Here is a 23,829-nt window from a genome sequence, read left to right on the forward strand (position 1 = left end):
TTGTGGCCCTGCACTTGACTTGCTCTAGGACAAGTCCGTGTCTGTCTTGTATTGGGGAGCCCAGACCAGCACACACTGGTAATGAGCAGAGGACCTCACAGGCTTTCTGCAGAACTGCTTTCTGCAGTTGGTCTCAAAGCTCACTTTCAAGAGAGGGTGTTTTGTCCAATGTTTTTCCCAGCTTCTGTGACCACCACGAGGTGGCTGGGGAGTTCCTAACTCCAGGAATGTATTAAGTCAGGCTTTTTTTGAGAAGAAAAGGGCCACAAGATACATGCAGGCTACAGCACACCTTGTGAGTGTAGAACCAACATGTCATGCAGGAAAACCTTGGCTTTGTCAGCCCTGCCAGGTACTGGCCGTTTCTCTGTCCTTTCCTCTGTCACACGTTATGGAACCTTTACTCCTTTCTTCTACTTTTTATCTCTGTTTTGCCCAAAGCAGGCTCTCCAAGAGTGTATTTTGTACCATTGTTCCTTTGGGGTAGATTGGAAAGGAATTCAGAGACGTTAGCAGCTTTGGTAGCAGTCACCAGCATACTGGAGTAGCAGGGGGAGAAAAGAGACAATTAATTCTAACGGTGAGGTAGAACATACCGGTGGAGAGTCTGGCAGGCGTGCAGCAGCTGGTGGGGTGACCGGCTGCCTGAGAACTCCCTCTGCGTCCCCGTAAGCCTGTTTCCTAAGAGCTTCTAAATACCAGTTGTTTCCTCACAAATTCTTCTGTTTATCAACACAGAATACTTCGTAGCACCAAATAGCAAGCAGCGTTGCAAGAAATTTCAAGTATAGGCAAATTGTGAGGCTTGAGGCCTGAACGTATTTTCTGGAACTTAATGCCATGTCTGTGTTCCTGTTATCTCAGATTCCTAATTTAGATTTGAGATCTCTAAGGTGTTCATTTGAACATACTCTTTACTAGCACTTTAAAAATGTCAGGCATATGTTTGTCAAATTTAGAGCTGGTTTAAGCACAATTATGCGTGCATTTAAACATAGTAGTTAAGTGATTTCCTGAACTGTATCAATACGTTTATACTAATATAATTACACTGATACTAGCAAGTTTTATGAATTAACTGTATTTGTTTCCAAACAAATGCAGTTAGTTGTATTGGTACAAAACCTGTGCACAGGCAAACCCTTACTTTTGCTAATAATACAGTATTACAAAGGTGGGATGTCTTTTGTAAGATGCATCACAATATTCTTTCCCTTAAACAAGAGGAAACTGAGGTGTTGGAACAAGACGCTTTAATAAAAAGTGGGTGTAGATTTTGTTTGGTTTAGTGGGGAGGGTATTTTTTTTTTAGTCGGGTTTTTGTTTGGTTGGTTTGGGGTTTTTTGTTTGAGGGAACAGGGCGCTATAGGTTTCACGGAAGAAGCATATTGGGCAGCAATCCAGAGATTGTTTCAAGTGTACCATAGTCAAAAAAGTAAAAAGTCAGTCTGAGGTGTAGAATCAGTATTGTCGGGGCTGTCTTGACCAGTGGTGACCGGGGAAGGGCACCTTTGGTGGGGGAGCGCGGGGGCTCTGCGCACGGCTGCTCCGAGGGGAGCTCCCTGTGGCCTGCACTGTGCTGGCAGCAAAGACGTGTCCTGAGCTGTCGCAGAGAAGAACCTGGCGGCTCCTTTGCCTGGCTCATCGCTTCTGGTAGCTAAGCGTTCACCAGGTAGAGATGGAAAAGCCATGACGAGAGACACAGGGATTGTTGCTGGGGAGTCATTTCTGAATCTGATTCCACTCCTGCAAACCGTGCAATAGAAGAAACCTCCCCTCTGGAGCTGGGGGATTTGAGGGGCGCGGGGGAAACGGCTGCGTGGTGTTAGGGGGCTCTCTGGATGCCTGCGGGGAGGAAGAACGGACCGGGAGTCCCACTGCAATAGTCCAGTCCCTAAGCTGACTTCTCTCTGCATGCAGAAATAATGTGACAACCTGCAGCCCCTGGTGTGGCGTTGCCAGCTTTAAATATCGAAGTTAGCCTCTTCCTTCTGCTTCCCAATTCTACAAACCCTGTGTAAGTTCTGCCATCTCCAGCCCTTGGGAGTACCGCTGTATTCCGTCTGCTGCTGCCACCTGGCAGCGGTGTCAAGCCTGATTCATCTCTGAGCGAGACTTGTTTTAAAGGGATGAGCCTACATTTCTAAATTAGCTGTATTTTAACTGAGAGGTAGGCCAGAGCCTCAGCTGCCAACTCTCTCGGCAAAAGGAAATTTTATTTTGAGAGGAATGCAGTAAAAAGTCCGAAGTCTTTTGTCTGGAGTGGCTGCCATGTTCTCTCCAACTGCTTTGCTGGTAGAGGAACCTCTCAAGATCAAGTTCTCACTGATTGGGTTTAGGGACTAAACTGGAATGGGCAGAAATGTTTGGATAGAAGTTTCCTGTCAAAGCATCTGGTTTTTAAAATGAATGTGTTGGTGTTTCAGTAATGTTTGGGGAAAAAAATGTCACATCTTCAAAAATTGAAATCATGTTTTGGTTTGCCTTTCCCACCTCGTGTTATATTTGATAGCGTAAAGGGTCTTGTCTGCCTTTCAGACTTCAGGTGTTATTACTTTCGATATTTTGAGGCGGTTCTTATTTCAGCAGTTCCAGCCAGGTGCCGCATTTGGAACAGCTCTGCTGCCCACGGGGAACTGCTCTTTGGTCACAGCTACTCTGAAGCGTTCCCTTCCCCGTGGGTGCGGCGCTGGCTTGCAGGAGTGACTGCCCGGGTGTTTGCAGGGGTACGTGCCGGCTGCCAGTGCCAGCCGTTCCCCCTGGTCCCAGCACAGGGCCACCCTTGCAGCTGCGGTGCCTCGGATGCTGCAGACTGGTAGCTGGGCCAGTCTGCTTTCTCCTCTGTTTTGAAATGCAGACATCAAAGTGAAAGAAATGTGCTAGTAAATTTGTTTTGAAGCTCTAAAAGAAAACTTTCCTTTTCCCACGTGTTTTCCATTTTGTTAGTTTTGCAATATCAACTTTTCATCCTGATTCAGATTTTTTTTTTTTTCCAAAAACAAAACAAAAAAATTCTAGCATTTTCCTGGCACGGAAATCCCATTTTCACACATGCATTTCCATTGATTTTTGTGGGACTACTCACATACATAAACAGTTACGGGGTGTTACTGAAATCACAACCATAAATTTTGTAATAGGTTAAAAGTGTCCTGTCAAACTGTGGATAATAAATTATGGATATAATGAAATTGTTCATAACTTTTGGGGAAAAAAAGGAGACTGCGTTTCCCCCAGTGATTTACAATGCCTGTCATTTTTAGAAGGCCTAAAATAACTTTCCAATTTAAAATTATTTAAAATACTTTCCTGAACAAAGAGTGATGCTATGTTGGCCGTACTGCTATCTAATTAAATATTTACTATACTTCTGTATCTGGTGGCTGAACCGGGAGCTTGGAAGTGCTGATGCGCACAGCTCTGAAACGGCGTATCTTCCAGCTCTGCCGGCCGACGGCCCTGACCTTGGCGGGCTGACCTCCGCCTCCCGCACCCTCGCTTTGCTCTGGCCACTCTCACCCTGGCACTGCCACTGTGCAAGCCTTTCATCCCTAAAGCTCTTCTGGCTTGCGTGGATTTCATTTCCAAAACTCTCTTTGACAGATGAAAATGTCTTTCTTTGAAGTTCCCTGGGGAGGCAGATTCCCCTTGGGTCTGCAGTTTGCTGCACCAGCGCCCGCCTCTCTGCGTGTAAATGTTTCTGTTTGCTCTGTGTGCCTTTTGCCTCCACTGTGCTCTAAATATTCCTCATTTAATGAAGCGAAGTTCTTTAATTACTATTTTTCTTTGTGGAATGGCTCAGGGTCCCTTGGTCTTTTGATACTATCAGACTGAAAAGGAAAAAATCCTTTAAACAATTTTCTGACTCCCTCTAGAGGATTTCTTTCCAAGCCCAGAAATAGCTCCGCAGTGGGAGAAGCCGAGCGTTCAGTCACTGCGCCTGCACAGCCAGGTTTCAGTGCAGATTACATCTCTTCCAGTACCCACAGACTGCCTTTCTTCTGTCAGTTGCTGCTAACGTCTCCCAGATTTTATTCCCACTGTTCTTTAAATATAAATGCTCGCAGTCCATTTTTCCTTAGGCAACGCATGCCCGGCATTCTCTGCCGAAGGACCCCACTGCAGTTATCGCTGCTCAAGGAACGGCCATTCCTGTGATGCGCTAACTCCTCTGGACCAACCTTTCTGAGACTATCAAGTAGAAAGCTTAATTTTAACACATTTTGGATGCCTTCTTTCCCATTGCAACAGTGAAAATGAATGTCTGTCCTGAATAGCAACTCATTTTCATGATGTCGTGGTTTTTTTCCCCTTCATATCAAGGGATACACATCATTTTCTGGTATTGCTGTCCATTGTGCCATGGCACAGGTGATGAAAAATGCCATTGAAGTTCGACAGGGTGGTGTGGCTTCTTTACAAAGGTCATGGGAAGAGTGGAGACCTTTTTACTGGAGCATGCTAATGCAGCCCCTCTCTGAAAGGTGGTAACTTGGTGTCGGTGGTCTGTAAAGAAAGATGCTCCAGGGCACTCTGTGTGAAGCTTGTTTCTCTGTCACGTTTAAATGATAAGGAATTTATTCCTCATATTTCAGATGCATTATCTTAAGTGACCATTCGGTACCATTATCTTATTTAAGCATTCCAGATGTGTTAGCTTATTTAACCGGAGGAATATTGCTAGTGATAGTCGGAACAAGCAATCCCGGACTCTTCTTACTGCCACTTGTTAGTTCAAAATTCTTTCAGGATCTTCCTTAGCAAGTGGCTGTGGATAAGGGCTAATAGCTGGGTTATTGCTGCACTAAATCATTCTCAATTTGATATAGGTTGCAGCCACCTCTAATTCACCCTCTTATTTCCTAAAGGAAATGTTAACCAGAACAATCACTTTAAAAGCAGTAGCTAATGATGGGCAGTATCATTTGATTCTTTTAACATACTTACAATCGAGAGAGAAGTAAATCACGGTGTACCCAACTAACGCTACCATCAATCCCTCGGACGGGGGTCAGGTGTGGGTGCGTGCATGGACCTCTCTGCCTCTTCGCTCCCTCGGCAGTCCTGTACTCCGCAGTTCAGCTGGTTTCTTTGGAGAGCCCGCACCTGGATGGTTTTGTCCGTGGCAGAGGCTGCAGCACAAAGCTGAGGTCGGGTCCCGCTTCTCGCCCGTCACACCCCTAGCACGTACCGCTGGGACATGGCTTCCCTTGCACACCCGAAATGCAGCACATCCCTGCTGTGGGGCGCTGGGCCTGCTGGAAAGACTGTTCTCGTGTAAAACTTTAAAGCAGCTAACAGTGCTTTATTAAAATGCACTGCTTGCCTATGGCTAGCGGGGTTATTTCAACCCCTTGACCAAAGTCCCTGCAAAAGTACAGTGAAAAGTACCCCGGGGATCGGAAGGTCCCTGGGCGGTTTGCCTGGGGTGTTTCTGAAGGGCACAGCGGCAGCAGGCACCGCTGGTGCGGTGGAAGCGGTTCTTTATTGCTGGTAATGTGTCCTGCCTACAGCCATGTATTTCTCCGCCCTCATAGCACCAAATTGTGGTTGCAGTAATTTCATATTTGGATCCCGCATCCTAAAAACAGTTTGGTTTTACACATATGATAGTAGAAAACCCCCAGAGCACCAACATTGAAATGGACTTTATTCATTTTTTCAGCCTGTGGCTAAGGCACGCCTGCATCCCCTGGCCCGGTGGCGAGGCTGGCCGAGCCCCGTGCCCTGCATGGGGCCAGCCGCCCGTAGTGGCGATTTGTTCCCCGGGTCCCAGCCTGGGACGGGCGGGCTGGGATGGGGAGGCCCGATGGGACCAGGACCAGGGCCGCCCAGCGGTGAGTCACCGGTGTGTTTCCCAGCGCAGAGCTCCCTGGGGTGGGGGTTGCTGGGGGTTTTATTTTCCTCTTTTTTTACCCGCAATCCCGCCGGTCTGAGGTTTTCCCGAGGGCAATGCAGGGCCTGAACAATCAGTCACTGATTTATTGTGTAGCTGGTCCTGGGCTCACATGCCTGTTTGCTTCCCAGGAACTGTCATGGTTTGTGCTGTGCTTTATTCATGGTGCCGAGCATGTAAGAACAGATAGGAAGTGTTAGAATGACTCGTAAAGGGGATGCTGACCTGCTTAGCTACATACATGATTCCTCTCCAAACTAAAACGCTGAATACCCAAAAAAATTTTAAAGGAACTATCATTATACTACTGAAGCTAGTGGCATTAGCTGTATTCTTTCCAGTGTGTCCTCATACTTCTTTTTAAAAGGTGGTTGTAAGTGCCTAGAAGCCACGTCGTTTCTGTGTGCTTATAAAAATAGATTTATGTCCTGTCAGTTAGAGGTTAAGGGTTGTTACTCCATCACATCATGAGGGGCCTAGAGGAACATCATGTTCACATATTTAGGGAAGTGGCAAGCTGAAATAGCTCTTCTGCAGTGCTTAAAGTAGCAATCTGGTGTGAATGCTTGAGCTTTCCTGCCACCAAGCGAGGCAGAGCACGAAGTGATGAGTGACTGGCCCATCTTCTCCCCACAGTCATCGTCTCCCGTGACTAATGTTGCTTTAAAATTTCATTTTCTTCATTGCATTTTCTACCTGTTTCTTCAAATCATTCTCTCATTTCACAGCTTGTCATTTGTTGCACTGGAAGCATTTGATTATGACCCAAACTACGGGCGTTTGCTTAGTAATAGTGCATTAGTCTATTGGTGATAGAAATGGTAACTTACATCAAGACTCCTCTTCTTGCTTAAATCAAGACTTTATCAAGAATGATGTTGTCAGATGTGTTACTTGGAGTTTCAGTCTCTGAAAGCGTGTGAGCGGGACTGAGAGCCCAGGAGCGTGAGCCTGCCCGCAGCCGGCTGCGTGGCCATACGCTGCTGGTGCGGGCTAGCAAGAGCAGTCGAGGAGGGGGGAACGCATCTACGACCTCTGTTACCAGCCGGAGGAAAGCTCATGAATTTATTCCAGTCTGAGCTCACGTTCTTCCGTAGCATATCACTCTTTAACCTTCGAAAGGAGCGGGCATAGAAGAGATTTGATATTTCTGTCTGTGCAGGGGACTCTGCCTGTGGTTAATGGTACGTGTGCCTGCGGGAAGCCGTTGCTCCTGTTAGTCACACTGCATAAAGCACCTTTTTCCCTTTGATTGTTTGCTGAGCGATGGCTTCTTAGAGAAGACCAAAAAACTTTACGTTCTTGCTCAGAGATTGAACGAACTAGAGTAAATCTATGGCTTTTTCACACAGTCTTCTGTGTACCTTGTTACGGAATATGTATTTTAAATATTTAGCCATTATAGAAAATTTTACAGAAATATAAATAATACTAGGCTTTGCCTCCTGTGTAATAATAAAACTTTCACATTGTCTCTACAAACTTCTACCTGAATAGACTGTTCAAACACTATTTGTACCTCAAGGCAATGCAAGATAAACCTGTTAAAGGGCATCTATTACCTGAAACCTTTCCTCCTTTACATGTACCGTCCCCAGCGTGGCAGAAGTTGTAGGGCTCTTGCTAACTGAGGCATAAGGAACATTTGGAAAGAGCAGAAGGCACTTGCAGATGCCACCAAAGTTCATAATATTTCTGTGCTGTTGGCAGTTTACTTGATGGTAGCATTTATAAATGTTTTCTGTGGATGTAGAGGAGGGGACATATCTTTTTTTTCTTTACACATTGAAGAAATCAGTCCATATGATAGCTATGCCTTTGAGTTCCCAGCTGACAGCATTTAGTCCGTCAGCATCTTTTGTGGGACGGTAAGTGCCATTTCAGTGGATGGAAGGCCTTTCTGGTGAGCCTACGGGCACGAGGATGCAATGTCAAGTCACAGCTGATGGGCCTTCTGCTCCTGCACAAATTGCTATTCTGGGGAGGTTTGGAGGAAATGGTAAAGAAGACAGCTGAGTACAAATCAATATTTTTCTTGACAGCCCTGGCTCTCTTCCTCTCTTTCCAATTTACATCTGTCCTCCAGAGATGACAAATCGCAGTGTAGTAACCAGAGAGGCTTTCCATCTCCTGGATTACAATGTGGGTTTGGGGATGGGGGTTTTTTGTAATTCCACAGACAGAATGGATTAATTGGTATCCTTTCTCCACTGTAAACCCTTTGAGATCCCTTAGATTTTCAAATTCTCCCATTGCTCCAATAGGAGTGTAGCTGTAATTTTTTTTGTCTGTTCTCAGGTTAATTTTTAGTCACTAAGATTGTTCATCTAAATTATGAAATTAGAAAACTTCATGCTATTGAGAGCGCTATACGGAAGTCTCTGTAAAGCCTCACTTGTTAGAGAACTGCTCATGTGAGGAAAGCTCTTTGACATCAAAGGTCAAATTTATTTTCTTTTGTGGTTTCAGCCTTGCTCCAAACATGACTTCTTGTGTGGATGATGTTCTGTAAATAAAGTTTTAGCTGAAAAAGTTATAGGATCTTATTTATTACATACATGTCAAGGTATTGTGAAGCCTCAAGAAAGACAGGAGAAAGCCAGAAGTTTATTGACGTTGTTTTAGCAAAAATCACACACCCTTTTTAGCAAATACTGTTTATGTAACATTTTAATTTGATTTTACGGTGGTTAGTTTTGTTTGCAGCTCTGTTTCCTAGCTTCTGGTTCCTGATTAACCATGAAGGCTTTAACTGTGAAATTCTTACTATTTTACAGTGTCTGTCTCTCAGAAAAACATAGAATTAGGAAATAATTTGAAGTATTTTAGGTTGAGCAGTTCCTGCAACACAGCCTTACTATTAAGCTCCAAGGTTCAATATTGTCTTTGACGTTTTTCCCTTTGTGTGTCTTTTTAATTTTGGAGACTTACTGAAGTGCAATTTTTAAATGATCGAGACGGTAACACAGCCATTGTAATGCTCACACCATCGAAGTGGTTGTACAAACGTGTGCTGGTATTTCAGTAGTCCTATTCTGCTGTGCAAGTTATTTAATAGCTGAGGTGGAAACTTGTATAGCTCCTTTATCTAGCGGTAGAAGATCAGATCTCATTTTTCTATTACCTTTCATGTATTTTTTCCAAAGCTGCTCTTTTGTACTGCTCAGGAGGGACCGGTAAGATTTTCTGTACTCATGCAGTGCCATACAGGCAAATTGCGACTAGCTTTATTTCTAACTCGCTCTGAAATTGTTAGGATGAACTGATTATGTAAGGTGGAAGTCAGTCCCCCATCCCCCCCCCCCAAATAAACCTCTGAGCTTTTGTGAACGCTTGAACTCTTTCAAATATGTACCTGGGGAATCATGAGGGCAGCGTGGCACGGGGAAAGGAGATGTGTCATGTTCTCTAGAAGGTCAATAGTAAGGCTTTACAGCATTTCATTGGGGGTGCTTAGACTGTATTGAGTTGCTAGATAGGATGCTTCAATATCATATCTTTATTAAGATGCTACATGGGAAAATGATTCTGTCATTTTCTCTTTGGTTGTAGAGGTTCTGGTCCTCCAAAGCTTTGGTCCTCCAGCTTTGGAAGGGAATCTGTGTTTCAGAAAAAATCCGTACAAGTTTCAGAGGACTGATTGCAAAAAAAGAAACCTAGCTGTAAAAAAGAGACCACTCTCTTCTGTTCTTTCACAATAGAGCCGTGCAGCTTTCCTTTACCAGAACTGCTTATGACATGGCAACTTCTATTCAAAGCGGAAGATTATAAAGTACAGAGAACAGCAGATTCAAGCCTATGTATCAAATTGAGATCACGTTGTTTGTGTTTGTGCTGAGTGACTGATTACGTTTCTAAAAATTTTTCTTTGTTTTAGCATTGCAGCATAATTTCAGGAATGTGAAACATGTAGAGGTAATTTTAATGAGGGGATTTTGGAACACAGATGTATTTATTTCTCATTAATTACTCGCTGTTTTAGTACTACTGTCGATATAATAAGTCAAATTCTTCTGCTCTTGAAACTGCTAGGAAGCTTTCCCGTTGATTTTTATGGGAGCAATATCAAGGGAGGCAAAAGGGAATCCTAATAGGATCCCAGAATGGAAAGACTTGCATGAATTTCTTTTTAAAATTTGCAAGTGGAACCTTTCATAAAGACACTTATTTATTCCTAGTGAAGAGGATTAATTTCACCAAGTGGCAGTTCTTATAATATGTCACTGTTTAGTTTTGATAGTCACACTATTCCAGTGCTAGGATTTTAATGATGTCGTAGGAGCAATAGTCATACATTGTTTTCTGATTTCATGTTTTTCAAACATAATAATGTGCCACGTTTTTCAAAAAGTTGTGATATGCTGTGAATTTTATGACATTTTATTGTAGTTGTTAGTGATGACCGACTTGGTGCAGTATTTTAGAATAGCTCTGGGTAGAGAAACTTTGCTGCTTCTGAGATGCAAGTAATTTTAAAGAATGCACGGTACTTTTTCATAGTTGTACTGTACTCTTCAAGAGTTGTACTTTCTTAGTTGTGCTGTACTGTTCAAAAATGCTAAGTCTAATGATAAAAGAATGTACTATATACATGTAGGGCCACTGGCCTTATGTAGGGCCACTGGCCACAGGCTTTGAGGCCTGAGTGTACATTAATTCATACCCAAAGTTTTGCACATGTGGAAGTTTGTATGTATATTTCTTGCCTTCCAACATGCAGACCGGGTGGCTATTCAGAATCTACCTGCTGTAATTTTTTTCCAAGAAAAAAGGTAGGAAAGCAAAGTGTAAATTAAAACGTTCAGTTGAAAGTGTTCATTTGCAAGTTGGATTTTGACATTTTTAAACTTGAAAAAGCCTATCTTCTCCCCCACATAGTGCATCTAGAAGAGAAGGAAATTTATGAGTTGTGAGTATTGTAGAGAATATATTTACGAATATACTGGGCTTTTTTTCTTGGCCTGGTTTGATTGCTTCTTTACTAAAAATAGTAGCCTTAACTTTGAGTTTCCAGGCCTCTCTAGGCATAATGTTTTGATGAAAGGTGTCTCCCCCCACCCCAGTGTTTTTACAGTAGTTTGTCTCAATTTGAACTTAAAAAATTCAGTGCGGTAATCTGGCGATGAATATTATCACTTCAGTGAGCTGGAAGTCCTGATGTGATTAAAGTTATTTTTTGTGTTTGACAGATGATGGTGCATCATCCGTCCTCATCTACGGAGATTTCAGCTGTAGACACAGTCGGTGCTATAGTCCATGGTAAGAACTTTTCCCCTGCACAGCAACCATCCACAGTTCAGCTGCATGCTAAGCAAGAGGGCCTTTTTCAAACCACTAAATTCTTAAGGAAGGCAGCCCATGCACATTTCCCATGCTCATTAGGGCATAAAAGCTGCGGCTCTCATGGAAAAAACGCCATTTCACTGCAGAGACAGAGTGAACTGGGGAATTCACTGCATTATTCATCCATTCAAGAAAGCAGGGCTACCATCTAGTACGGCAAAACAAATGGATTCTCTGTAAATGTGAAGATTATGATTATTCTAGCAAAAGTGCATTTGTACTGAAGTTTATGTTATTTGTGATGTTGACTCAAGGGTGAGCACGGCAAATGTACATCTGGCATTTGCATGAGCACACGACTTAAAAGCTGTGTAATAATCTTTTGCAGCATCTCAAACAACTCCGTCTAGGACAGAAGCAGCTAAAGAAAAGGAAACCCTGAAGAGCCTCGTGGACGTTCTGCAGCAAGTAATGCAAAATGTGCCCACGCAGGGCACACCAGCTCAGCATTCAGGCGTTACACCCACTCTTAATGATACCATTGATGCTCTTTGGTTAAAAGCATACAGGAAACATGCTAAAAGGCAAAAAAACCTAGAAAACGTCGCAATGACAAGAAAACCTACTCCATCTACAACACCAGCAGTTTTGACACTCCAAACTGACCCAGATATTTCTGTTTAAATGTGTTTATGAGTCTACTCAGCTGACAACAGCACTGAAAGAGCTAGCCTTAATATTTCAAACTACAAAAAAGAAGAATAAGGCTCTTGATCAGTTAATAAATGGATTTAGTGAAATCTTTGAAGAATGTTTTAAAAAAAGAAATGTTAAATATCACAATTCCGTTTGAAAACCCAGAACCTACCAGCAAAATGATGAAAAGGGTTGCATGAGTCTAAGAAGGTGGAACATCAAGCTCTAGGCAAAGTCATCTTGGGAATGATTGAAACGTTACAGATAGCAGTAGAGAGTGCATCTGAGAGCATTAAACAAACCCCACATCTCAATGGGCGCGTTGAATTGGCTGGAATCTAGACAGCAACAGCTCAAGCACTAGAAAAGAAGTAGAGAATTTGTAAGAGCAACGGTATAATTTTTCTGACGCTTCCTCTGCTCCTCTGTCTCTGTCTCTCTGTCCACTAGGTCTAGGAGAGAGCTGAACTGAAACCAGGAAAAGAAGATTGTTGATTAACCTGCTTTATGATTTTAGTCATCAATTAAATACATATATTGATAATTATGTTGAGAAAAATATTCCAGCTTTTCAGAATGGTGAAAACACTCTAAAAAATAGTTAAATACTAATATCTGGAATATTGTCAGTGTCTTTCCTTGAGGTTTAAAAGATCAATTTTCAGTTTTGTCAGTCACCCAAACCAGATATTACTGTATTTATCCCAGTAACTAAAAGTTACCATTTTAAAATATTTTTACTCACATCTGTTACGTGGCAATGATAAATTGGACCGTAGTGAAATAGAGAGTAATGCACAGGGGGCTTTTCCAAATTTTACTGCGTTTCGTATATGCATATAAGAGATGACAACCCAAGTCACTCATATTTTTAGAATACACTCGATGTTCTACACTAATGGCATAATAATAAATTGGCTCCAACAATTTCTCCTTTTTTTTTTTTTGTGGACATATTCCAATTTAAATTTCATCATTGGAAAATATGTTCTTACTTAAAAATAGTACCATGCAATATTTACATTTTCTGCTGCTAGTTGCCAGATTTTTGGAGCTCTAGACTCTTTCTATTTTCTTACTGTTTATTTGGAATTTCTTTTGGTTCTAGTTAAATTCTTAGAAGGCTTCTGTCAAATATCGTTTGTTCTGGAAATGTAGTCTTCTGCACGGCTTAAACACTGAAAATGGGAGTTTTCGGGTTTTTGACATAGATGTTTTTAAACTAAATCTGTTCACTTATATATGCCTTTTAGCTCAATATCCATGACATACTTCTTCATTGCTTTTTCCATTAAAAATGGGTTCGTACCATGATGATACAAGGCTTATATTCAGAGAAGTCCAATATGCACGTTCTTGGTATTTTAATACCAAGTGAAGAAAATAATTACATTTTATATTTAATTTTAAAATCTATTTCTAACTTCCCAGTATAGTCATTATTTCATAACTTTGGCATATTAGTTAAAATGTTTTCTTAAAACATTTTTTTCTTCTGCTTGATGAAAATTAGAAGCAATAGGGTGTTGGCTTTAAACCAGTGACCTTTAACGTATGCAAAAAGTAAGTGGCGCAAAGAAAGAAAAATGCACCGTGGAGGCAGCAAACAGCCTCACAGAACGCAGCGGAGTTTAGATCCTGACTGTTGGATGCCAGGGTTTCATAAACCTGGACAATCTTAGGAATGAAGACAAAAACTAAAGCCAGTGGGGTCAGAACTGAACTGTCGTGGGAAACTTTGGGAATAGACCGGATAAAGAATCCAGAATCTCATTTATCTTCTCTTGTAGGAGCAATTGCAATGAATTTTTCTGCTTTTCCACGTAGAACTCTACATAAACAAATGGACTTTTTGATTGTGTGGAGTAGTGGCATAAGTTTTTACTTAGAAACAAGTGAATTTTCAGTATGCAGTTTATTTATAAATTGTTGACAGCTTTGATTTTTCATTTATTACTATTGATGTTGCTTGTTTTGAAGTTAATAATTCATGTTCCTTCAGTGGGTCACTGGAACTGTGAGGCAGGAAAATAATGAATAGTGAATACAGCGCTCTGAACCACAGGGGTTTGTGCAAGTAATCAGTTCTGACTGCGTTTTTTAAACTCTCTGGCTTTGAAAATACTCTCCCCAGCTCTAGGTAGCTGTCTCAATAGGTATCGTTGGCAGTGTAACGGTGAGGTCACGGAAAGTGGATCTTTCTGCTTCATGTGAATGATGACTTTTTTAATTATCAAGGCAGTATTGAGAAAGATTAAGAGTCTTAGAGAGTCTGCAATCTTCAGGGCAGGATTTGAGAGTCTAATGCTTTCAGAACAGATGCCTTCTTTTCACATGCTTGTATCAACATAGGCTAATATATGTGTGTTTTGGTAAAGAGAGATATTTAAAAAAAACCCACAGCACCCTTAGTATGTTGGAGTACCACTTTCTTACAGCAGAAGTTTGTGGACATAACGCACTGGGACTCGTGCCTGTTGGCAGTAATAAATTGTTTGTAAGTCTTTCTGCAAGACCTGAGGAAAGAATCACTTCTGAGTTGCAGAGTTTGGATGCAAAATGGAAACAACCTCCACCATGTTAGCAAATGTCACTGACATGTGCACGAGATGAGCGGTGGTGTGTTATTTTCTCTACGGGAGCTTGAAATGCGTACAAAACATGAGATTATTGTCCGGTTTGCTAAGTCTGTGAATGGCGTTGTCGCATCCAGCGCGTGACCCAGCAGTATCCCTGTGGCTGCAGCAGGATCCTTGTGGAACTGCCTCATGATGTCTTGAGCGGTGGGTGCTGAGTGCCCTTCCTCCCCGGTCTGTAGATCATGGTTTTTTCTGGTTTCAAAACACTTTGTCTATTTTTCAGTAGCTTGATGCTTCAAAATACCCCAATTCACCAAAACCTGCCGGTGCTTTCAAGCGTGCTGGATGGAGGTTTGGGAGCTTGGTGTCTCCCGTGATCCAGCCCTCAACTCCATGGATTGCTTGCACTCAGGTGGTCGGTGGGGTGCTCGTAGTCAGAGCCCCTTGAAGCATGTCTGACTGTGGGGTTAAAAATTATGAGATACAAATTGACTTATACCTCCTTCGTACTTATAAAATACAGTACTATTGTGAACATGAATGAACTGTGGTCTACTGCATGCCCGGCTGTATTCAGAGTGTCTCGTAGGAGAGCTCGTGTGTAGAGGTTTCTCCATCACCACTCGGACGCAGAGCTCGCGGCTCAGCCGAGCAGTTCCCCTTTGCTCAGCTGATGTCCCGTGATCGTTTCTGTGGATAACCTGATTACGGGCATTTGAGGAGCCACATGCTCTCTCTCTTCTGTTTTTCAGAGTACTTAGGCAGGGACCCATAAGCCACTTTCAAAGTCGTTCTGAAATAACTAGGTAATTATGGAAATGTCACAACCAGATGCTCCTTAATGGTTCAGTTGAAATCCTTTTTTTATTGGACATGAAAAGCTTTACCAGGGCCGACTTAGCTTAAACCTTTAAAAGGGTACGCATCTGTGTGGTACAGTCATTTAAGGTAAAATCATCTCGATTGGAATCCACAGCTAACCTAAGAGCCCTGGATCTTTGAATAAACAAGAATGAAAGCTCTATCAAATCTCTGATTTAAGGTGAGTTTAAGTATTGAGTATGTTATAGTAGACTATTCTTCAAAGAACGAGGTTTTTGTCACTTTTAATATAATTTAAACATCTTTAAGTTTTCTGCTTTGTAGAAACATTTGTGTAAAATCTGAGCAGTCTTAAGTATTTGTAGATGTAAGGTGCATAATTTGTTAATACATCACTTCTTGCCTTAATGCAAATAATCTGATAGCTGGTAAATACAAAATTAACTTGATTTTTTTTTTTTTAAAAAAAGGAAATAAGATATTTTGAGGAGGGTTCTTTAGAGTGATACATATTAGCCAGTTATAATTTTATATTAATTGTGCTTAGTTTGAGTATTTAAAGTATTGTAGATTACAGTTTGTGGAATTATGAAGTGATAAAGTATGTTTAACTTAGTTCTAAGAAAAGAAATGGAGCACAGCACTTAAATCGTGATGCTTTTGTGCTTATTTTTAACGTGAGAGAAACACTAAATTGTACTGGTGAACAATTACTTAGATTTTATTTCCTCAGAAATTTTTGGATAGTATTTAAAAAAAAAAAAATCTAAAAATTACTCTCCATTTAAAGGATATTCATTTCTCAAATCTAATTCTTTCATTTGTAAACATTTTCTTTCTCCCGTGTCGGTACATATTTCTCTTTTAACTGTCTTTACCTGAAATTCAGCACCGAGTGAATACACTGATCTCTTGTCTTATCTCCATTCTCCTTTCAAAAGTTGCCGCCAAACTGAGGTTTGGTTAACGCTGTAATCAAGCGAGTGCCCGTCGTATTAAGCTCGCGGTACTTCAGGGTGTTTTCAGAAGATGATGTTTTTCACTAGTCCTCAACACCGCAGCTCCTCCGCGTGGGTTCCCTCCCTCTCCGCCTGTTCGGGAACACTTACGGCAAAATGCCTTCAAAACACAACAGGGGAATTCGCCCAGAATTACCGACATCAAACACCCTGAAATCACAAGCCAGATCCTGTAAAAACTGGGCTAGCTTAGAAATCGAGATTCCTGACAAATAATAAAAGTTGGCCCCTTTTTAGCTAGCTGCTGGTTTGGGGCCTTAAAACTTCATATTGTGAAGACAGGGAACCCAGTTGCTCTCGATCAAAAGAGATCGTAAGTCAAGAGTTGCAGACATCATGACGTGACTCCAGGTGTTGAAGCTTTCAGAAAAATGTCAAATACCACTGACGTTAGGATGGCACTGCAAGAAATGCCAGCTCTGCTCTCACTGTCCGCTACTGTGCTTAATCCATCAGGTCATGAAAACTGGGTTTGGAGGAAGAGAGCTATAAAAATCAAAATGTATCAAAACCTAAGTTGCTAGTAAATGCAAGAAGCGATGAAAAATAACTTAAAATCATGGCTCATGGCCTGATTGTCTTCAGGATACACAAAGGTCCAGGCAGGGTGACTTTCTTCCTAGAGGAAGGAACACCTTCCAACACCCCCAGGTCCTTCTCTGCCAGGCAGCTTTCCAGCCACTCTTCCCCAAGCCTGTAGCGTTGCATGGGGTTGCTGGTGGCCCAGGTGCAGGACCTTGCACTTGGCCTTGTTGAACCTCATACAATTGACCTTGGCCCATGGATCCAGCCTGTCCAGGTCCCTGTGCAGAGCCTTCCTCCCCTCAAGCAGATCAACACTCCCGCACAACTTGGTGTCATCTGCAAACTTACTGAGGGTGCACTCGATCCCTTCATCCAGATCATTGATAAAGATATTAAACAGGACTGGCCCCAACAGACCCCTGGGGAACACCGCTTGTGACTGGCCACCAACTGGAGTAAACTCCATTCACCACCACTCTTTGGGCCCGGCCGTCCAGCCAGTTCTTTACCCAGCGAAGGGTACACCCGTCCAAGCCATGAGCAGCCAGTTTCTCCAGGAGAATGCTGTGGGAAACCGTGTCAAAGGCTTTACTGAAGTCTAGATAGACAACATCCACAGCCTTCCCCTCCTCCACTAGGCGGGTCACCTTGTCATAGAAGGAGATCAGGTTGGTCAAGCAGGACCTGCCTTTCCTGAACCCATGCTGGCTGGGCCTGATCGCCTGGTTGTCCCGTACGTGCTGCGTGATGGCACTCAAGGTGATCTGCTCTGTTACCTTCCCCGGCACTGGGGTCAGGCTGACAGGCCTGTAGTTCCCCGGGTCCTCCTTCCGGCCCTTCTTGTAGATGGGCGTCGCATTTGCTAATCTCCAGTCAGCTGGGACCTCCCTGATTAGCCAGCACTCCTGATAAAGGATTGAAAGCGGCTCGGTGAGCACTGCTGCCAGCTCCCTCAGTGCCCTTGGGTGGATCTCATCAGGCCCCATAGACTTGTGTGGGTCTAAGTGGTGCAGCAGGTCACTGACCATTTCCCCTTGGATTACGGGGGCTTCATTCCGCTCCCATCCCTGTCTTCCCTCCTCCCCGCAATGGGATGCTGTCTTTACAACCTTCCACCAAACACGAGGTTTATCGTCCGACGTCTACGGACGTCTCCATTTTCAAGCTCCATTAGTAGGGATATTGCCTTTGAAGAAGTGACTCAGGAAGGCAGGTACACATTTCAGAGTTGCTTCTTGCCTAAATTATTGCTCAGCGGTATTACAGGGATGTACCTCTTCTGTATTAATTACAGCCTCTTCGTTTAAGCAGGCGTGAGCCTCGCTCTTTGCTGCTGGGTTATTATCTACTTCTCATCCTCGAGTGTTTTGCTGATTCTAAGGACATCGAAGGTGTTTGTACATTCGATTTTGGTCTTGGAGCGACAGGCAGTTGAGGCACCATCTTGTAAAGTTTTACAGATGTATAATTTGACTCTAGAAAGTAGTTTTAATTAGTGATTTAAATGGAAACAGCCTGCATTGGGCTCCGCTCTAGGTTTTCATAGAACTGGGTCCTTGTCTTCAGTCCTTGCGTGGCTTGGGTTACCTTCATACATTCCAGCGCAGTGCAAAAATTCTGGGTTTGTGGTCATCTTTGAAAGCCTGAGAGGGGAATCTCTGCAGGCAGAGAAAACAGAAGTGCTTTTCTTGAGAGATTGACTCGTCAGGCTTATTTTCATAAACTTATATGAGGAATTTAAGACAAGAACTGAAATAAAACAGACTTGCACTGGTACATCTGCCAGCTCCGAGGGGAGTAAATAATCTGGTATCCCACTCCATGCAATGTCAAATGTCTGAATATAATATATTATGTTCTTTTTGTAGCAGCCTGACCACAATTTACTAAGTCATATTAGCAAATTTAAGGTCTTTTTTATTTTAGATATCTACAGTATGTTTGTATAGTGGAAATACTCTTGAGTATAAAGGGGGGCTTGTGTCTGTAGGATCCAGCACATACTTGAAGATGATTTATATTTTACTCTCCCCTTTCCCTAGTAAATGGTTTCACGGCCTTGGATTGCCACAGTTTTAAAGGGAATTTATCTGGATTGTGAATTGGCAGTTTTAGCTGAGGTCAGAATTTGTGCTTGGTTTCTGCTGGATCCCAGTGGGGAAAGCTGCAACTTCATGTCAAATACACACAGTGGGGAAGAAATACTGCTGCGCTGGGAAACAGGGAGAATAACCCCCTTGAAACGGTTTTACTTTGCAGTGAAGCTCGGTAGCACGCAGCGTCTCCAGCACCTATTTCTCAGCTCTTAGCTGGGTTAAAATAGTTATATCTATTTTTGTGTACTTTCTTAAAATCTGCTTACTGTAATACTGTTTCAGCATCATTCCCAATTCAAGCCTTCTCGTGGTTAGGGAAATAAGCCCTTATGTGAGGAACGACTCAGTCGTGACCCAAGGAGAGGTGCTTTTTGTGTGATGTATTTTGTGTTTCCTGATACTTTCCATCGTGACACCGAGTCTGGAGGGAAAGGTGCTGACTGCGGGGCAGTGCATAGGGCTGTCCTATACATTTGGTCGGGCTCTGCTGGCTTCTCCATGTTTCTCCCTGTTCTTTGCAGTCCGATACGTTGGGGCATCCATCGCTGGGACACCTGGACGGTGAGGTAGGAGCGGTGAGGCTGGGGATGCTCCTGACATCAGGTCTGTGTGCAGCACAAGCCTTGGTCCCTGGGCAACGTCTCCGTCGGAGACCTGAGCCCTGTCTGCCGTTCCCGTGGAGCCGGAGGGGGATTTTTGTACAAAGCTCAGCAAACTTTCCGATAAACAAGTAAGTAGGTGGACCAAGGGAGTTTTCCAGCTGGGATCGGCCACCTCGGCTCCGGCGATGAAGTGAAACTCTGCCGCTTAGCGTACGAAACGTCTCCCTGCTTCCCCTGCTTGTTTACTGCCTGGAGCAGCCGTGACATCAGCCGGAGTAGTAAAGCAGAAATGGTTTACTACCTGGTTTCTGGTTCTGACATTCCCATGGCAACCTCCTCCCCAATTTAGTCACAGTTTAGTGCCGTACAAGTAGGATTTGTTCAAAAAGGAATAAAGGTTGCAGTATGAAAAAGACACTTCCCCATGTGTTCCTGATGGCCAGTAAATAAGGATTGAAGCACAGGGTGAATACGAGCTCTTTATTGGATTTGGCAGGGCACGCTCTTCCCAAGGTTAGACTGCTTAATGGCGCAAGAAATGTAAAATAAAGGAAATTAAAAGAATAACATGCAACAGCTGTGATCAGCTACGTTTTAAATATCATGCGGCAACAGAAGAACCGGGCTGCAGCTACAGACCTGGTGACAAAACTGAGTGTGATTGTAAGAGGAGAGACGATAAATTAAAACCGGTGTGAAGCAGGAGAGGGCTCGGGCGTGACCTCCCTGTATGGGAGCAGAAGTTTGTGCCTTGTTTTCGGCTGTATTGCCCAAACTTGCTCTGTCACTGCCTATTCTCCCGTGTCCTTCTGCTGAGACCCCCGGTTTATGTCCCACAGGAGCCATTTGAGAAGGGCGAACAGAACGGGGTTGGGGCAATGCGGCACAGGCTGGTTTAGAGTTGTAAAAAGGCTCGTTGATCGCAGCAGCTCTGTGTTGATTTTCTCTTGGTTTCCCAAGATAACGAGAGCCTGCAGTAATTTTGGACTCTGTTGGCAAGCTGCTGACAGATCTGACAGAAGCATGGGGGATTTGAAGATGCGGAGGTCTGGAGAAGGAGATGTGGAAGGGGACAGGGAGGCGAGAAGGCAGGGACCGAAGGGGACGGGGCCGAGGAGCAGCCAGGAGAGGAGAGGGAAGGGGAGAGGGGGCTGAGTGCCTGCGGGGAGCAAAGTTTCCCATCTCCCTGCTCTGGTTTTGTTTGCAAAGAGAAGCCCCAGAGCATCTTGCTGCTGCCACCCTGCTTTGGTCCCAGCGCGCCAGAGGAGCGGCACCTCCCTGTCGCTGGGAGCTGAAAGGGTCTGGGAAGGGTTCAGTCTGTAAAACTGAGCTCTCAAAAGGTAGGAAACTCCTAGGACTAAGGTGTGGGTCCAACAAGAAGTTCAGCCTCGCTGAGTACCTGCTGTGAAACACGTCGGGCTGCGCGACGCTGCTCGCGCTCGGGTGATTAGAGGGACCCGGGCAGCCCGGGGACCTGCACCCGCTGTACCTGGTTAACCTGACGGACGAGCTACAGAGGCTTCAGAGCAGGGGATGAAAGAGCAGGAGGCTGCGCAGGACTGCCAGGGAGCGAAGCAGGAAACCTTCCTTCCTCCGCAGCCCCTTTGGGGCTGAGCCGTGAGCTCTGTCTCCGCGAGGGGAGTGGGTGCACGAAGCCGGGCCGTGGACTGACCCCCCCCAAGATGCTCTGCTCCCACGGTGGCTCGCACGTCACGGTGGCCATGGGGCTCGTGCAGCACAGGCAGCTACGGATTTTTTTTGGGAGGTGGTTATTTCTCCCTTTTGGCCATCATCTGCATAGCCCCTGCGGGGATGTCTGCTCCCACGAGGGCAAAGCAAGACCAGGGAGGTGCCAGGTGCTTCGCAGGGGCAGCCCGACTCCTCTCTCTGCAAATGCCGTAGCTCTTATCATCTTGTGTGTTGGTGCTTGGTAATTCAGGTCCCTAAAAGCAACCGAGAGTCTCTCACGGGGCGTGCGGGCAACGGGGTGGCTCAAACAGCTGCATCTTTTGCCTTGCCTTGGGAGGAAAGCTCCAGAAGGAAGGAGTTACCCCTGATTAGTACTAATATCACCTCCAGCACCTTCGCGGTGGTGATCAGGAGCGTGGCAGGTACAAATAGCAAGGCCTGTTGTGACAGGACAAGGAGCAATGGTTTTAAACTAAGGGAGGGCAGACTTAGACTGGATTTAAGAAAGAAATTTTTTACGATGAGGGTGGGGAGGCACTGGAACAGGTTGCCCAGAGAAGCTGTGGATGCTCCATCCCTGGAAACATTCCAGGTCAGGTTGGACGGGGCTGTGAGCAACCTGATCTGGTTGAAGATGTCCCTGCTCTTGCAGGGGGGTTGGACTCTCTGACCTGTAAAGGTCCCTTCCAACCCAACCATTCTATGATTCTATGAGATAGGACTCAGCAGCTGGTTTCTTCCGTACACGGAAATTTGGGGTTGCATGTGATGCAGCACCCGCACGCTCCTCAGACACGTATCATCGCCACAGCCATCGTGGCTGCCCGAGTCCTGGCTCATCCCAGGGCGGCTGCTGCGGGACCCAGTTCAGGGCCAGCGGTCGGGGATGCCCCATCCCGCCCCGGCGAGCCGGGCAGAGAGCAGCCGCCCCTTTGCTCTGCAGCACGAGGCTGCAGGGAGTCTGTGGGTGGTGAAAGCAAGGCAGGAACAGTAAAAAAGTAGATTTTTGAAGGCTGCAGGGGGTTACTAGGGGCTGCTGCCTTTCTTTCTCTGCGCCCTCCTGCAGGGTTCTGCACCATGAGCACAGCTGAGGATGCCGAGTGGCTGCGGTGGGTGACGAAGCAGTTCGGGAGCATCGCCGGGGAGGACAAAGAAATCAACTTGGAAGAGTTCAAAACGGCTCTCCAAGTGAAGGAGGTGAGTGGTGCCATGAGGGGACGGGCTGGGGGGCCCCTTCCTCCAGGCAGCACTGGCAGCCCGACACCGAGCTGTGGTCTCTTATTGTACATAGAGAAAATTAAGCTTAAAAATAGAATTGTTTGATGTCGCATGAGAAGGAGAGAGAAACCTAGCGGTACTCTGCAGCAAGCAGGAGTGGAAAACACGGATTAACCATCTGCAATGCAAAATTGATTGGGTATCAACAGTCTATCTTTGAACATGCTTGGCTATTCCCAGCAAATATTCTCTCCCAGCTGCCTGCCACCCCGTCCCGTGTCCCCAGGGCTCCCTCCCTCCCCCGGGCAGCCCCCTCCGGCTGCGGTGCCAATACACCCCTGCAAAAAAGCAGCCTTCGTTCCTCCCTCCTATTTTCGGGCCATCCCCATGACTTTCAGCTTTTGCCGGGCAGCTCCCATTGCTGGCGGTGACAACTTTGTTGGTAGCATCAGGATTTGGCCGGTGGAGAGCATCCCACCACCGTGTGAGAGCGTTTGTCCCCCTCCCCGCAGTCCTTCTTTGCCGAGAGGTTCTTCGCGCTGTTCGACTCGGACGGGAGCGGGACCATTAGTTTGGAGGAGCTGCTGAAAGCCCTGAGCCTGCTCGTACACGGGAATGAGACGGACAAGCTGAGATTCCTCTTCCAAGTTTACGACGTGGACGGTAAGATGATAAAAAATAGATTAATTTTTTTTTTTTTTTTTTTTTGAACAAAGTTGCGATTTGCAAGGCAGCACGGCTCTCCTCTGAGCATCCGAGTGCGGGCATCGCCGCTTGGCATCAGTGCTGGTGTCACGTCCCCTCTTAGGTTAAGCCCGGCTGGGTAACAGGGTAGGTGGGTCTTCACTGCTGGATCTTCATTAAAGGTAAGCGTCTATCTGGCGTAACGCCACTGCCTTCATCCCGTGATGAAAGCGTCAAAAATCCATCTGAAAGCCCGCAAATAAACCGGCCACACGTCAGGATTTCCCACGAAGCGCTTTCGCCCTCGGCCGCGGAGAGGAGCAGTCTCCGCTCCGCTCAAATACCCGCTCTCGATCCCATTGATGTTTGTGAATCCCAACCCGCTCTCTTCTTCCTCCATTGGCTGGGAAAGCTGGAAATAACAAAAGCAAAGCTCTTCTTCAGCTGCTTTTCCTGCTCTGACCTGCTTGGGCATAAAATGCTGGCCGAAGAACTGAGAGCTGAGCCTCTTGCCTGTCTGGTTTGCTCTCATGCCTGGCTGCCAGGTCTGCATGGCTTTGCTAGCGCTGAGCTCTGCCAGCCAAACAGCAACGCGGCTGCTGCAGGTAAACTGCGGATTAGGTCACCTTTTTTTTTAAATCCACGAGTTTGCTGATTTATGAGCATGGTCCTGCTCTGGCTGGGCATGGTTTCCTCCCAAAGAGCCTGTGTGCAAGGAAG

The 23,829-nt window shown here is 44.9% G+C and overlaps 1 protein-coding gene across 1 annotated transcript in view; it reads left to right on the plus strand.

The window, feature by feature from the left end:
• Window positions 1-23,829, plus strand: part of NOX5 (NADPH oxidase 5) — a 52,796-nt gene that overhangs the window by 20,321 nt on the left and 8,646 nt on the right. Inside the window, exons 4-5 of the mRNA XM_075506631.1 lie at window positions 22,274-22,404; window positions 22,938-23,088. Of these exons, the coding sequence (XP_075362746.1) occupies window positions 22,285-22,404; window positions 22,938-23,088 (271 nt within the window). The 5' untranslated portion in view covers window positions 22,274-22,284. The remainder of the gene's footprint in view (window positions 1-22,273; window positions 22,405-22,937; window positions 23,089-23,829) is intronic.

Source organism: Mycteria americana, chromosome 6, assembly GCF_035582795.1.
Source record: "Mycteria americana isolate JAX WOST 10 ecotype Jacksonville Zoo and Gardens chromosome 6, USCA_MyAme_1.0, whole genome shotgun sequence".
NCBI classification, from domain to species: Eukaryota; Metazoa; Chordata; class Aves; order Ciconiiformes; family Ciconiidae; genus Mycteria; species Mycteria americana.